Source organism: Rhinolophus sinicus, chromosome 2, assembly GCF_057876585.1.
Source record: "Rhinolophus sinicus isolate RSI-liver-muscle chromosome 2, RSI-T2T, whole genome shotgun sequence".
In the NCBI taxonomy this organism is placed as follows: domain Eukaryota; kingdom Metazoa; phylum Chordata; class Mammalia; order Chiroptera; family Rhinolophidae; genus Rhinolophus; species Rhinolophus sinicus.
The window spans coordinates 84,936,657-84,954,503 of record NC_142502.1 but is presented as its reverse complement, the minus strand read 5'-3'; the positions used below and the strand labels follow the sequence as shown (position 1 = coordinate 84,954,503).

The window sequence follows — 17,847 nt, the reverse complement described above, 5'->3', positions numbered from 1 at the left end:
GCCCACTAAGAGGAACCAAAACATACCATCTCCACAGCCCCCCGATCCAAAGAGAAGAAAGCTGAAAGCACTTTGCCAACTGTGACCAGCTACTTTGAACAAATTTACTATCCTGAAAACGTCTTTTCTCATGCAGTGATAAGGAGTGAAAGAAGGCGGGGGGAGAGGTCAGAAGAGTTGGTCTAGCTGAAGACCCTCCATATGAAAACATGAAAAACAGGGAATAAATATTCCTAATAACACTCTATTACACAGTTTAAATCATAAATCAGTGAATAAAATTAAATATTTCCTGTCATAAGGCAATATTTTTTGGGGGGTGGTATATAGAACAATCTATGAAGACTCACTTCAAATGTATTGGATTTAAAACTGCAAAAGAAAGAAGTTCACCTGGAAAGAAAATGTGTTAAACATATCATAAGAATGTTCAGATTTTAATTGTTCCTTTGATTTGCTTTACAAAAGCCATAATTTGTTGGACGAAGAGCTCAGACTTAAGACAGTAACTTTAGTAAGCCTCTTTGGTAACCTCTAGATTTTCATCTGTGAAGTGAAAATAATCATCTTCACAGGGTTTGTCTGAGAAGCAAGCATGACTATATATATGTGAAAGTGCTTTCTTTGTAAATTCAAAATCACATGCAAGCATAAATCAAGTATTGTGTTCATCCTTTTTCTATAATAAAATTCTTCACACTGTATTCTAATCTCCCAAATAGTATAAAAAACACTGTGACACTGTTCGTGAAATCAAAAATATACATGAATAGTCACAATATAGTCATGTTTTTATTACTACCTGAGCACATCTCACTAGGGAAAATGTATTTAATTATATTTTATTGAAGGAACAATTTTCTTCCCAATTTTCTCACCTACAAGGAGAACAATAACATATCCTTACACGTGGAAACTGAAAAGAAAAATGTAGTTAAAATGTTCAAATAGAGTTTATATGTTTGCATATACCTAGCAATAAGAAACAGGTAAAAAAAAATGTTTCCTTATATAAAATACTACTTAGATCATCCACTTTCCTGTGGGCAATCATTTGAATTGTTTCCAGCTTTTGACTATTTTTAATAAAGCTGCTATAAACATTCTTGAATATGTCTTTAAACAGCAACACAAAATATTTGGAAAGTATATACCTCTCTGATAAAATTAAATATGTGGACCAAGTCAGAATACTCAAATACAATAATGGCGGTGTGTAAGTAACTTTTAATTCTGATATAGGAGTGAAAAACAAAAGTATAAATAATAACTTTAACTGTAAAAATATGTTAATGAATACAGAATATAAAATCAGCAATTTGTGACATCAATAACATCAAATGCAAGGGGGGCAGGGAGAAGCAAAAATTTGTATGTGATTGAAGTTAAACTGTTACCAGCTTAAAATAGATTTTTTTTAACTTTATGTTTTATGTAACCACCATTGTAACCTCAAACGAAACACCTACAGAAGATACACAAGAAAATGAGAAAGGAATCAAAGCATTTCACTACCAAAAAAAAAAAAAAAAAAATCAATGAAACACAAATGAATATCATAAGAGAAAAAAAAGCTGTAAGACAGAAAACAATTAATAAAATGACAATATTAAATCCTTCCCTATCGGTAATTACTTCAGATGTAAATGGATTAAACTCTCCAATGAAAAGACAGAGAGTGGCTAAATGGATTAAAAAAAACAAAATCCAACTGTATACAAGAGATGTACTTTAGAATTTTAAGGACACACATGCGCTAAATTCAAGGGATGGGAAAAAGGTACTCCATGCCAGCGGTAACCAAAAGAGAGCAAAATAGATTTTAAGCCAAAGACTGTCAAAAGAGACAAAGAAGGACATTATATAATTATAAAAGGGTCAACTAATCAGGAAGACATAACAAATATTCATATATATATATATATATATCCAACATTATATATATATATATATTATATATATTATATATATATATAATATATATATATAATATATAATATATATATAATATATAATATATTATATATATATATAATATATATATAATATATAATATATATATTATATATTATATATATATATATATTCATATATATATATATATATATATATCTCCAACATTATATCACCCCAAATATCTGAAGCAAATACTGACAGAACTGAAGGGACAAAAATTATAACATAATAATAGTAAACGATTTCAACATTCCACTTTTAATAATGGATAGAACATTCAGACATAAGATCAAAAAGGAGGCAAAGAATTTGAACATCACTATAGATCAAATAAATCTAACAGACATGTACAGAATATTCCACCACACAGAATCACAAACAAAGCATTCTCTGGGATAAACACCTTAAATCATAAAACAAGTCCAAACAAATTTAAGAAGACTGAAATCATACCAGGTATATTTTCTAACCACAATGGAATGAAACTAGAAATTAATGGAAGGAGGAAAACTGGAAAATCCACATATATGTGGAAATTAAACAACATACTCTTGAATAACCACTGAGTCAAAAAAAAAAAATCAAAAGAGAAATTAGAAAATAGCTTGAGCCAAACAAAAACTAAAACACAACATACCAAAATTTATGGAATGCAGCAAAAGCAGTACATAAAAGGAAATTTATAGCAATAAAACAAGCTACATTAAAAATAAATACCTCAAATATACAACTAACTTTACAAATCAAGGAACTAGGAAAACAAACAAACACACAAACTAAACCCAAAATCAGCAGGAGGACAAAAATAGTTAAGATCAGAGTGGAAATAAATAAAATAGAGAATGGTAAAACAATAGAAAACTCAACAAAATTAAGAGTTGGTTTTTAGAAAAGATCAACAAAACTGACAAACCTTTAGCTAGATTAACTACAGTGTTTCCCTGAAAATAAGACCTAGCCAGACTATCAGCTCTAATGTGTCTTTTGGAGCAAAACTTAATATAAGACCAGGTCTTATATTATATATCATATCATATATCATATCGGGTCTTATATTATAGTAAGACCGGGTCTTAAATTAATTTTTGCTCCAAAAGTCGCATTAGAGCTGATGGTCCGTCTAGATCTTATTTTCGGGGAAATATGGTAAGAAAAAGAGAAGGGTCAAATAAACAAAATGAGGAATGAAAGAGAAGGCATTATATTAATAACTGATACCATGGAATGATAAAGTATCGTATGAGACTGTAATGATTATACACCAAAATTTTTGATAACCTAGGAGAAATGGATAAATCCCTAAAATATACAACCTACCAAGACTGACAAATGAAAAAGTGAAAATCTGAACAGACCAATAATAAGGAGATTGAATCAGTAATCAAAACCTCTCAACAAAGAAAATCCCAGGACAAGATGTCTTCACTGATTATTTCTACCAAACATTTAAAGAATTAATGCCAATCCTTCTCAAACTCTTTGAAAAACTGAAGAGAAAGGAATACTTCCGAACCCTTTTTTATGAAGCCAGCATCACCGGATACCAAACCCAGAAAAAGACACTACAAGAAAACTACAGACCAATATTCCTGCTGAATATAGATGTAAAAATCCTCCACAATGTACTAGTAAATTGAATTTAAGAGCATATCAAAATGATCAAAAGTATTATACACCATGATCAAGTGGGATTTATCCTTGGGATACATACATGATTCAACCTTTGAAATCAATTAATGTAGTACACCACATTAACAGCATGAAGCATAAAAGTCCCATGATTGTCTTGATGAATGCAGAAAAAGTATTTAACAAAATTCAACATCCTTTCATGATAAAAATACTCACCAAAATAAGTATAGAAAGAATTTACTTCAACATGATAAAGGCCATATATGAAAAGCCACAGCTAACATCATACTCAATGGTGAGAAACTGAAAGCTCTTCCTCGAAGACCAGGAACAAAAGAAGAATGAGCATTCTCACCATTTCTATTCAACATAGTATTAGAAGTATTAGCCAGAGCATCAAAAATAATAAAATACTAAGAAATAAACTTAACCAAAAATACAAAAGACTTGAATGTTGAAAACAACAAATCATTTCTGAAAGAAATGAAAACAAATGGAAAGACATGTCATGTTCATGGACTGGAAAACTTAATACTGCAAAAATGTCCGTATTAAGCAAAATGATCTACAATGAATTCCTTATCAAATTCAATGAAATCCCTATCAAAATCTCAATGGTCAGTCACAGAAGGACAAATACGGCACAAGTTCACCTTTATGAACGATCTAAAGCAGTCAAATTCATAGAAACAGAAAGTAGAATAGTGGTTGTCAGTTGGAGGGGGAGGGAAGTGGGGGAGTTGCTGTTTAATAGGCACAGAGTTTCAGTCATGCAATATGAAAAAAGTTATAGCTATCTATAGTACAACACTGTACATACAGTTAACAAGTGTCCTGTACACTTAAAACATGTTAAAAGGGTAGATCTCACATTATGTGTATTTTACCACAACAAAATTTAGAAAACAAAAGAAGAAAAAATTAAATTCTCAGACAGATAAAGAGACAATTGTTAATCAACAAAAAGGGGACCTAAAATAAGGAATGTAGTTCAGAATATACCTCAAGGGAAATGGTAGGTCCACGAAGACGAAATAATCCATGTGGGAAGAAAGATATAAATAATATTTTGTTCATTGAGAATCAGCAACAGCAGAGCATAAAAGCAAACTGTTAGGAAATGGTTATTTTATATGCTGAGAACCTGAAAGTAGAAGTTAACTAGTTGCCCCCAAAACAGTGAAATTGTCAAAGTATTTGAATATAATTTACCTGATTTGAAGCTGTTGCAATATAGCAATGCATTAGTTTAGTCCATTAATCATAATCTAATATAGTTTAAAAAGTCAAGTACAAAAAAGCCCATATATTCCATGATTTCAAAAACTATACTTTAAAAGATGGCTACTGTACAAAATATATGTGAATTTAACAGATACAGACATTACATACATCCTTTTTTCAGTGTGGATGAAAAATATTTGACAAGACTTCAAATCTGATTTTTTTTTTTTTTTTTACAGATTGTAAGTTTTAGCTGAAAGATTCTTTTTTTACCCTCTTTAAGCAGAGCTAGTCTTTCATGTGTAATTAGAATTGTTTTAAATAGAGAGAATGCGTTTACCAAAATACCTATGCACAGAAAAAGTCTATGGAGCAAATACTAAACAAACATATTTAATCAAATTTATATTTTAGGATAAAAATGAATGGCAAGTGAAATTTCACCATGAAGTCTATTTTAATAATGAAATATATTTAGATTCAAAACCAAAGAGTTGAACTATTTTGACACTATATTAAAAATCTAAATCCCTTTGGCCTGTTCAAGTTGACAAGTTAGCAATAGTCTGTTAGAGACTCATAATAAGAATAACTCTGATGACCATTTGTACTAGTTATAGCATGTTTTTAAACATTTGGTTAAAGAAAATTCTGCAAAAAAACTTTAAAATGTTTTTATCTACCATATAACCCAAACAAATATAAAAAGTAGAGAAATTATTTTTTTCTAAGCCACAATCATTTATAATTTTTTCTATTAAAATGTGAAATTACTTTTGGAATTTTTGGTGGTAAACTGTAAGAAAATCCTTTCCATTTTACAGGAATATTATTTTTTAGGTATATGGTACATTAAATGTCCATGATAGTAAAAATAAAAGATTTGAATAAATTACTCTCCCCCAAATAATCTGAATATAAACATGTGAATACCCTAACAGGATTAACGTTTACCAAAAATTGAAAATTTTCCATACCCATAAAGTTATAAAGAACATGAAGTTAGATTTTATGAAATGACATAAACATAATTAACAGACTGGTAAGTACTATATTTTCAAATGTTCTCTCACCACTGGTAGAAGTTCAAGTCTTTCTCAAGTACAATTTTTAATATTTTTCCATAATTTTAAAAATGATAGTAATTTGATCTTTGTTTTCTGAAGACATAATGAGAGATACTCATTCAGAATTATGTTGAAGAATATTCATTGTCTTTATAATAGAAAAACTTAGAAATGAACTAAATATATAAAAGAGAAATTATTATGAAAATAATGTTAGGCGATTGTCTATCATATTAATAGACTTTGAAAATTATACACAATATAATAATAGAGTATATAATAATATGGAAATTGAGTACTAAATTATATATACAATATTATCCTTATTTAGGCCCATGAATAAACTATCAGACACACTGAAATAAAACAAATAAAAAGGCTGAAATACAAAAGGCAAAAAACTCATTAACAAGAGTAGTATGATCAGGCTCATGTGGAGTTTACATCTATTTTTATTCTTTAAGTATCTTTATGTTCTACCATATCCACAGTAGACATGTTGTAATTGAATGGAAAAAACAAATATAACAAAATGTTATATTTTCCAACTTTAGTTTTTATAAATAATTGCCTCTAAAAACAAAACTTATCCAGAATAAACATAATACAAAAAAAGTGTGTTCAATTCTAACACATTATTTGACATTAAATAACTATCTATACCAGTTTAAACGAACAGGCTAACCAAAATGTAAGAAAGTATAATCATTATTGTTTCCAAATGATACAACGGCTTACCTTCACAAAGTTTCTGCATCATCACCTCCCTTATTTTGGATATTGCAATATAATCTTCCACATAAAACACGTAAGTAGATGAAGGCTTATTGGCAATAGCTCTAAGTTCCGCATCTTCTGTTTCTGAACCAACACCAATGGCAAATAATGTTATTTTACTGTCTCTTGCTGCTTCTGCTGCATCTTTGACTTCATCTTGGGATTTACCATCCGTAAGTACTACTGCAATCTTGGTCAGAAATCGTGAGGACTTGGCAAAAAGGTAATCGATGGCAAACTGGATGGCCTTTCCAGTCCTCGTGTTTCCTCCTAAGTAGTGTATGGATTCCATTGCTGCGATCAAATTATCTCCTGAATCATGGCTTCCAAGAGGAATCTCCAGTACAGGGTAGTCACTATACTGGACCACTCCAACCTGAATAAACTTCGGTCCTATGTCAAAGTTTTTTGTGATATTGACAAGCCACTTTTTCACTATTTCAAAGTTTTCTGGGCCAACACTATAAGAACCATCTAAGATGAAAACTAAATCTGTTGGAGCTGTACGACAACCTATGTGAAAAAGAAAATCATCAGGGCACATTTGTTGTATAAAAAGCAAAACAGGGAAAGTTTGAAATGCATGATTTTTTTTAATTAACCAGATGGATGGAATCCCTTCACAATGTTTATGCATATCAAATCACCACGATGGACACTTTAAATATCTTACAACTTTACATGTCCATTATACCCCAATAAAGCTGCAAAATTAAAAAAGGAAAGCAATAATAGTAAGCAGTTATAAGGAGCCTTGTGAAGCCTAAATAAGATATACTGCCTAGTTCATGAAAATTCTTTGTAAATGAGGGATATTATTTTTGTTGATATCTTTTAATTTACATCTTATTTTTAAAATGAATGATTCCGCTTTAAAAATAGGAAATAACAAATGCATGCTGTATAAAAATATGATATCTAGATATTTCCTTGTAGGGACAGGTATTACCATTAAGCAGCATTTTATTCCATGCCTCCCACTGAATACATGAAAATAAAAAGAAATGAATGCGTGATTTTTCAGCTACCCACCAACATCATTGTTTTATTATTGAAATGTTTTATTTAATACCACATGAAAGATACACATGCACACACACCAATAAATAGGGGAAAATAAATCAAAAAAAATAATTTCTGCCAACTTCAGGACTCAAGTAGCCACTACATTCATATTCTTTAATGTAGCTGATAAAAGTTAAATGATCCGAGATCACCAAAACAATCGCTCTTGCACTACATGCAAGATGAGTGTTCCAAGGTCTTAACCCTCATCTTCAGCCGATAATGTCATCGAAACATTAGCATGTGCTAAGTGAATCTATATTTAAGGGTATAAAGCTATTTCTTCCTCGGCAGAGATAAAGATTCTTGTTTCATGATACCAAGAAACAAGTGTGATCAGCACATCTTATAGTTCTACTGGGAAAAAGACTAACTCTGGTACAAGTTACACTTAGACAAGTTCTAAGCTCTGTGGAAAACAAACAAAAAAATCTTAAATCTTTTTTTCCACAGTACATGACATGCCTCTAACCCTATTTCATTCTTTCATTATATGTATATTTCATTCTTTCATTATGTGTGTACTGAATGCCTACTCTGTGCCTATCATGCTAGCTACTGGCGATAAAGATAGATATCTTAAAAAGCTCACATTCTAATAAGACAGACAACTGTCTGGTTAGGTAAAGTACAAAGTGTCATGAGAACATTTAGGAAGGGCAACCTAACTGTGGAAAGTTAAGGCAGGTTGTATGGGAAAGCCTCCAGGCAAACTAAGATCTGAAAAGAGAGCTTTAGCCAGGTGTAGAAAAGCACATTCTAATCAGAGGAAACAAAGTGCAAAGGTCCAGAGATGAGAGACAGCCTAAAAGACAAACTTTTGTGTGTGTGTAATTCCAATAGCTTGAAATGGCTAACGTAGTATACAGGAAGCAACGGCTATACTTGCCTTCTCCTTCTATAATTTCTGCACTCAAAGCAGCAAAAATACTATACCGTTCATGCCCCTCTGATAAGAATCGCATGTCCCTGGATTTGAGGAGTTGGGATAGAATGAGATGAGCCAAGGTAATATGATAACAAATTTTCAGTCTTGTGTTTTTACTCATATTAATGGTCTCTCTTAAGTTTTGATCAGATGCTCAATTTAAAGTTATAAAAAGGGTGATTTATTTTCTGTAGATAGTGCAAATACGAGATCATAATTGCAAATAATGGCACTGGGGGGAAAAGTTTAGTGACAATTAGTATAAGTATTTTTGCATCTCCTTAGGAGTAAATCAATCCATCCATCCATCAATTGATTGAATTGTCTCTCCCTCTCTTCCTCTTCCTTACTCCCGACTTTGCTCTCCTTCCCTTTCCATTCTTTTCCTTACCTTTGTCTATTTATAGATCTGGAATGATAGCAAGGCTCACATGAAGAGGCCTCCATTTTACAGTTATCACCACTTACCCATCACAATAACCAGCAAAAATAAACACTATTGTCAGGTGAACATGTATAATAGTCACAAAGCTACCAAAATAAACAATGCCAAAACATGAATTTGTCTCAAAAATGTAAGTGTGATTATGACATTACGCCTAAGATGCTATAGAGCAGGTGGTGGTGAAATATGGAAAGGCACGAGGGACACTATTCCAACAACCTCTGCCATGGTGACCACTGCCAGAGTTCAGGGCAGGGACAGCACAATGGAATTTGGCCCAGAGGCAAACTTTCTAACCCAAGGGAATGCAGTTCCTCTGTTATTGTTGGAAACCGGTCTGAGGTTATGCTTCTATGGAGGTTTAGTGGGAGAGACGAGAGGACAGGAAAGTTGTGTTTGCAGAGCTCTTCAGTGTTGCCCTTCCCAAATACTATGAGATCCATTATTGTCTGGACATGCCAGTGTTTGTGTGCCACTTGATTCAGTGGTTATAAACTCTTACAGGGCTATTCTTAGCCCTTCCTACCCCTTTCCACAGCCATGGAGCATATATTTCATACCTGCAAGGTTAGCCAAAACCCTGCGTACAAAAGCAAATATTACCATTTATAAATCCCAGACAAAATACCACTCCAAGAGACCTCCTCCTTACAGACATGAATCACTGGTGTCATACAAAAGGAATGGACTGAAGGTGAAAAGCATAGTTCAAATATGAGTTACAGTTCTAACAAGCTGTATGACATTAAGTGAAAGCCTCTTAAATTCTGTGAATCTCTTTTCCCACTCAAAAAAACCCAGAAGAAACTATCTACCTTGCTTCGGTGGTTTAAACAGTAAAAGTGTTATGCAAACACTAAATATTATTGTTTTAATAAATTTTTAGCCAAGTGGAATCAAATAGTCAAACCATCTGATTTAACTGTGATAGAAACCATAATCAATTTAGAGTGTGGCATTTATGTTTATGAATTTTAAAAGATGAAAATAAGCAAACTTTTAAAAATAAGTATGGTATTTGTAAATGGCGGTCTAGGTAGCAGAACTACTGTATTTTGTTGCATATAATGTGCTTCCACGTAGAATGCATACCCACTTTTTTGGCCCAAATTTTCAGGGAAAAACTCTTCTATTTTAATTTTTTAATCCAAATTTGTATTTGTTTATATTTAGGTACTTACTTTTTGTGTTACAAATAAATTTTAGCATTAATTTTTAAAAATATTATGGTGCAAGATATTTTATGTAACAAATAATTACAAAACACAAGAACAGATACAAGGCACAAGAAATTTTATGTACTGGTAACAAATTTACGATATTTACGCATCACAGAAGTCCAAGAACTCTTTGTCATTGCAAGTTCCATGTAAGTTCAACAAAATCGATTATCGTATTCCAGTGTATTATTTTGCATATGAATATTATTATTGATTTCTGGAGTTACACTTTTAACTCATAAGCATAAGTAAAAGAATTAAAAACATTTTTGTAGATATGGAATTAGTACTACCCATGTAAAATATGCATCCTTATTTTTCCCTCACAAATTTGGGGGGGAAAATGCTCATCATACACAGCAAAATGCATATTAATTAATTAATATAGCCTTCCTTCTCTAATGAAAGGCCTCCTATAGGGAATCAGAATAATAGTTACCACTTACTGAGATGTCACTGTGCTAAGCCATTTACAAGCATTATCTCCTTGACATAGATTATCTCATTATCTCTATGACATAACCTCAGAGGAGGTAGGTATTTTCTTTTATCTCCATATCAGGAAGCTCATAAATGGCTGAAGAGAGACTCAGTACTAGAGTGTTTATTCAAAAGCCTGATGGGTTAATGGAATAAACAATTATCACAGAATTTTCTCAAAATTACCTCCGATAGAAGCTTTTCCTCTCAGTTAATGTGTAACACAGAAATTCATTCATTTTTAGGGAATTATAGCATCAAAGACAATAAGATCCTTAAACCATTGCTTGAGCTTCCCTTATTTGGTTTCTATAATCAATCTGTTGATAACAAAATGAGACAATGCTGATAGTTCTTACTTGATCTTATTTCCCCATCTTCAGCTAATACAGAATTCTGAAGAAGCAGGACGATAACTATACAAAGAAATGTAATATGATGACCCATGTTTCTGTTTTCGTTTTAATATTTTGGTTTGAGGATTCCTAAAAAGAAAAAAAAAAGCAAAGTTAAATATATTAGAAAAATAAAGACAAACACCTAACCATTATAAATTTAACGTTTAAATTACAATACCCAGTTGTAGTACAGTTAATTTTCACTATCTTTAGAATCTGTGTCCAAAATAGACACAGATTTAAATATATTATGCAAGAGGACAGTGTAGGAGCGTAGGGAGACCATGATAAATCCTTTAATTGATAGTTATCTTAGAAAAGTATAAACTTTTCCAAAACTTTGGGCTTTCCTCAAAATATTTACTAGAATTCCTTTTAGCATATTCTGCAGACCCTTATCACATTCTTGTTATTATCTCAAAGTTAGCAATCATTCTTCTTTTAAATATGGATTTGCATTTAAGAAACAGTCAAAGCATATCTGGTAAAAATATTTATATGATAAAGCTGAGTGACACAATTTATTTTTTAAATGGGGTGTAATTATGATCTATTTTATTTGATTTATAAATACTCAGTTATACACCTTTTACATATTTTCTAAGTTTATCCAAGGACTTCACTTCTGCTTAGAATGTGTAAAGTCTCAACAGACTTTCACTTCAAACAATGAGAATATGGCAGATTAATTATAACACTATAGGCTTTCTAAATCTAACAGAAAAAACAGAATTTAAAGAAAACTAAATGAACCAAATTCCAAAAGTTATTAATCCTTTATAAGATAGAAGAAATTCAGGGCTGCTTTTGTACCTAGAAGAAAGGGAATTATCCTCAAGAATAGGAATTTGCCACAACATAGGAGAAACCCTCAAAATTGGCCTGACAGGTTAGCAGCCTGAGTAGGCCCAGGCACAGAACAAGTATGCTCCCACCCAGCAATTCTTCCCCATGGGCTTTAACTGAGTGCATGGAGTAGACAAGTAATACGAGGTCTGACAATGCAATTCGTGAACTTGCCACTGTGCGCTTACATTGGTAGCACTGTACCAACAGCTCAGTAAGGTTTCATAACCTTGGTATATCAGTGTCTCACAGCTGTGTTCGTGTCGATGTGTGGCGCTGTCTTGCTGAGTGGCATTCATTATTGTTGTTACCTGTTTTTGTGTGCCATCGTGAGAATGTCTGAGCTTGAATTAGAGCAACAAACAAACACTAAATTTCTTGTTAAACTTGGCAAGAGTGGACGTGAAATCAGGGACATGTTAGTCCAAGTTTATGGCGATAATGTCATGAAGAAAAGAGCAGTGTACACATGGATTGAACGTTTTTCTGAAGGGAGAGAACATAGCACTGATGAAGAGTGGTCAGGGAGGCCTGTAACGAGCAGAACTGATGAGAACATTGCAAAAATTTGTTGAATTGTGCGTCAAAATCTTCAGCTGACTGTGAGAAGCATAGCAGACCAAGTAACGTAAACATCGATAGAGAAACAGTCAGGAAAATCTTAACTGAAAATCTTGGCATGAGAAAGGTGTGTGCAAAAATGGTCCCAAAGGAGCTCACCGATGAACAAAAGCAAAGGAGAGTAAAAGTCTGTCAAGACCTTTTGGAGAGGCAAGACAATGTTTTGTGCCATGTATGTGTGTACCAATATGTCCCTGAAACAAAGCATCAAAGTGCACAATGGAAGTCAGCCACTTCTACACAACCAAAAAAATTTTGTCAGTCCAAACCAAAAGTCAAAATGATGTTGCTAACTTTTTTTGTAATCAGAGGGATTATTCATTATTAATTTGTACCAACTGGACAAACAGGTAACCAAGTTTACTATTTAGAAGTGCTGAAAAGGCTAGATGAAAAAGTTAGAAGAAAATGACCTGAACTTTTCACCAACAATTCATGGCTCTTGCATCTCGACAATGCACCAGCTCATACAGCACTGTCTTGAGGGAGTTTTTAGCCAGTAAAGAAATAACTGTATTGGAACACCCTCCCTACTCACTTGATCTGGCTCCCAGTAACTTCTTTCTTTACCTGAAGACAAAGGGAATATTGAAAGGAAGACATTTTGATGACATTCAGAACATCAGGGGTAATACAATGAGAGCTCTGGTGGCCATTCTAGAAAGAGTTCCAAAATTGCTTTGAAGGCTGGACTAGGTACTGGTGTTGGTGCATAGCTTCCCAAGGGAAGTACTTCGAAGGTGACTGTAGTGATATTCAGCAATGAGGTACGTAGCAGTTTTTCCAGGATGAGTTCGCAAATTTAATTATCAGACCTCATGTGGCGAAAGATGAGAGCAGTTTAAACTGCCTAGGGAGATCCTTCCCCTGTTCAGACACCCAAGGAAGACTTCAAATACAAATCCTTGAATTACTGAAGGCAACAGAATTAAGAGAAGTTCCTCCAAGGCACTCTAGTCCTTTACTACAGTGGAACGAGAGATCACAAAAAGCAGAAAACCAAAGGAAGGACAAGAGAAAAATAAACTTAGAAATACAAAAAGCTATAAATCATACTAAAAAGCTGAAAAAAATCTCTCAAAGTTTTCCCAAGATATGAGAAGAAACCTGAAAATGTGATGTCTGATCAGAAGAAAAACACTCACTATAAAGCAGATCCAGAGATGATCTCAATATCAGAAATATCAAACAGTGTTTATAAAATGGTTATGATCAATATTTTAAAAGATCTAATAAATAAGATGGACAACAATGTGTGAAACTATGGGAAATTTCAGGAGAGATGGAATCTATTTAAAAAAAAGATACAAACTGAAATGCTTTCAAAGAAAAATATATCAAAAAAGAATTCATACAATGGGCTTATCTGCATACACTGATGAAAAAGATTAGTAAACTTGAAGATAAGTCAATAGAAATTATCACAAAGGAAACTCAAAGGAAGGAGGAGGATAATGATAAAAGTAACAGAGCATCTGAAATCTATGGGAAAATATCAAGTAATCTTGATTTAGAATAACAACTAATCAGTTTTTCAGATGGAAAGGAGAAAGTGAATGAAGAGATATTTGAATATACACTGGCCAAGAATTTTCCAAATTGACAAAAGTTACAAACAATCAAGTTAAAGAAGTCCAACAAACTCCAAAATATAAGGTAAGTCACACCTAAGCATGTCTTAATCAGTTGAAAATCAAAGAGAAAATTCTTAAAACTAGCCAGAGAAAAACAGGCATATTACACACAGGACAATAAGAATTTAGATGGAAATTTCATAGTAATAAATGGGCAAGGGACCAGAAAGATATAAAAAAATCTTAAATGTGTAAACTTCTAATAATAAAGCTTCAAAATACATGAAGCAAAATATTTCTCAAAAGTTTTAAAATGACAAATTCAAGTCATAATGTGAGATTTTAATATCACTTTTCAGTAATTATTGAATTAGACAAAAATATTAGTAATGGTACAGAAGGTTTGAAAATTATCAACCAACTTAACCTAGTGATATTTATAGACTACTCCACATAACAACAACAGACTATTGATTCTTTTATAATGCATATAAAATAGTCACCAAAATAGATCGCATCTTGGAGAAAAAGTCTCAAATTCCAAAGAAATGAGATTACACAGACTATGTTCTTTGGCCTAAATGGTATTAAATTAGAAAAGAAAATACTTTAAAATTTAGCAATATACTTCTAAATAATCCATGAGTTAAAAAGATTACTATAGTTTTGTAGTATAGTTTGAAATCAGACAGCATGATATCTCCAGCGTTGTTCTTAAATCAACTTTATTCATTTATTTTTTAATATTCTATTTCATTGCAAATTGGATTTAATATTGTTTTTGAAAATAGTTGCTATGTTACGTATAACTTTTCCAGTAAAAGTTGTGTTATAAGCTGTAAAAAAATAAAGACAAGAAATATAAATTATCTAAGTCAATATTGAAACAAGAGATTGCCACTGTAGATCCTACAGACATTAAAAGGATAATAAGTAGACAGATGAAATGGACAAAATTCTAGAGTAATCTACTTATTGACACAGGTCTAAGTTGAAGTTATCTATTACAGAATTTCATTTTTTAACCAAACATTTTCTCACAAAGAAGACTATAAGTCCAAGGAGTTTCACCAGTAGTTTCTATCAAACATATAAAGGAAAAAAAAAAATACTAATAAAACTCTTTCATGAAATAAAATTAAATGAAAATAGAGGCCACTCCACTGTACACCTTAAACTAATATAAAATAATACTGAATGTCAACTATAATTGAAAAAACAATAGTCACAGGAATATAAAGTATAGAGGATATAGTCAATAATATTGTAATAACTATGTACAGTGTCATATGGGTAACAGACTTATTGGGGTTAACACTTTGTGAGGTATATAAATGTCTAATCACTAAGCTGTTTTGTACCCCGACACTAATATAATATTCTATGTCAATAGTAATTGAAAAGGAAATTTTTAAAAACTAAAAAATGAAAATAGAGGAGAAGTGAACTCTCCCCAACTTTCACTATGAGGCCAAAATAACCCTAACAGAAAACTAGACAAAAATATTACAAGATAAAATTATAGTCCATTTTCCTTCATGAACAGAATGCAAAATTCCATAATAAAATATAAGCAAAGCAAATCTATAAATATATAAAAAGATTATGACCAAGTAAGGTTTATCACAGAAATGCAAGGTTGGTTTAACATTAAAAACTCAATTGACATAAGACTCTGAAAAAGAAAAATCACATGAACATCTCAATTTATGCAGCAAAGACATTTAACATGCATTCATGATAAAAATTCTCAGCAAACTAAGAAATAGAAGGAAACTTCTTCAACCTGATGAACGCCATCTGTGAAAAATCTACAGGTAACATCGTATTGAATGATGAAAGACTAAATGATTTCTCCCCCAAATCAGTAAGAAGTTAAGGATACACTGTAACATCATTTCTATTTAACAAGTACAGGGGGTCGTAGCCAGTGCCATATGCAAAATTAAAATAAAAAATATAAAGAAATAAAACTGTAATTATTGACAGACAACATGTCTGTCTATATAGAAAAGTTTTTGAAATCTACCAAAACACTAGTAGAATAAGTGAATTTAGCAAGGTCACAAGACACAAGGTTAATAGTTTTTCTAAGGGTTTCTATACACTAGTAGCAAAATTGGGGGAAAATTAAATATCATATCCAACAGTATCAAAAGCAACATAAAGCTACCAATAAAGCTAATGAAAATGTGAAAGACCTCTATACTAAAATATATAACACATAATTGAGATTAATTAAAGAAAGCAAAAAGTGGAGAGATCTAGCTTTGTGGATTAAAAGACTTAGTATTCATTACGTGTCCATCCTCCTCAAATTTACCTATAGATTCAACACAATTCCAAACAAATCCAGCAGATTTTGAAAAGAAATTGACAAACTTATTCTAAAATTTATATAAAATGCAAATTGTTTTGAAATAAAAAAAATCATAAATGAAGAACAACCTTGAATAATGATCTTCATTAAGAATTAAATTGAATAATTTACACTGTCTGTTTTGACTTACCATAATCTATAGTAATCAAGAAAGCATGCTATTGTGTAAGGATAAACATATAGAATGGAACACAATAGAGTTCAGAAATAGACATACACTTTCATGGTTAATTGATTTTCAATAAGTTTCAAGGTAATTAAATAGGAAAATCTTTTTAATAAATGGTACAACTAAATCAACAAAATAAAATGAATCTTGACCCTAACTCATTCCATATAAAAAAATTAGTTGAAGTACAGATCCAAATGTAAAAGCTAAACTTATAAAACTTCTAGAGAAAAACAGAAGAGAATATCTTCACAACTTTGGGATTAGGCAAATTTTCTTAGGGATCCAAAACTACTAGTAATTTTTAAAATGTATACTTTAGATTTCACCAAAATTAAACATTCCTGTTCCTCAAAAGACACCATTTAGAATACAAGCCAATATTCAGAATAAAAAAGTTATGAACAAAAATGACTCATATCTAGAATATGTATTTTTCAAAACACCTGCAAATCAACAATAAAAGGGAAAACAATCCAATTTTCTTTAAATAGGTAAAAGTCTTTAATAGACACATTACATAAGATACAGAAATAGCCAATAAACATATTAAAAGGTACTCATCAGAAAAATGTTAAAACCAGAGTAAGATATGATTCCATACCCCACTTACATCTATAAAGTTAAAAGGTCAACAATATCAAATATTTAGAGGCTATGTGAAGAAATTGGATCTCATACATTGGTAGTAAGAGTGAAGAATGGTGTAACTATTATATTTTAGAGAACTCTTAGGTTCAGTTTCTTACAAAGTTAAACCATACCAGTAATTCTTGTGCTCGGTATATAACCTAGAGAAATGAAAAATACATGCCTAGAAAAAGACTTTAATGATGTTTATAGTTTTATTCATAATAGTCCAAAGTAAAAATAACTCAAATGCTATCAACAGTAGAATGAGTAAACATGTTGTGTGGTATACACATAATGGAATAATATATAGCAACAACAAAAAATAATGGATTACTGTTATACCCAATGTGAATAAATTTAAAATACATTCTAGTTAATGAAAGAAGCCAAACACAAAAGAATACTTAGAGCTTGATTCCAGTTAAATGAAGA

The 17,847-nt window shown here is 31.5% G+C and overlaps 1 protein-coding gene across 1 annotated transcript in view; it reads right to left on the bottom strand.

The window, feature by feature from the left end:
* Positions 1-17,847, bottom strand: part of COL21A1 (collagen type XXI alpha 1 chain) — a 155,991-nt gene that overhangs the window by 95,401 nt on the left and 42,743 nt on the right. Inside the window, exons 2-3 of the mRNA XM_088795643.1 lie at positions 11,154-11,279; positions 6,618-7,169 (exon numbers count right to left, since the gene is read on the bottom strand). Of these exons, the coding sequence (XP_088651769.1) occupies positions 6,618-7,169; positions 11,154-11,241 (640 nt within the window). The 5' untranslated portion in view covers positions 11,242-11,279. The remainder of the gene's footprint in view (positions 1-6,617; positions 7,170-11,153; positions 11,280-17,847) is intronic.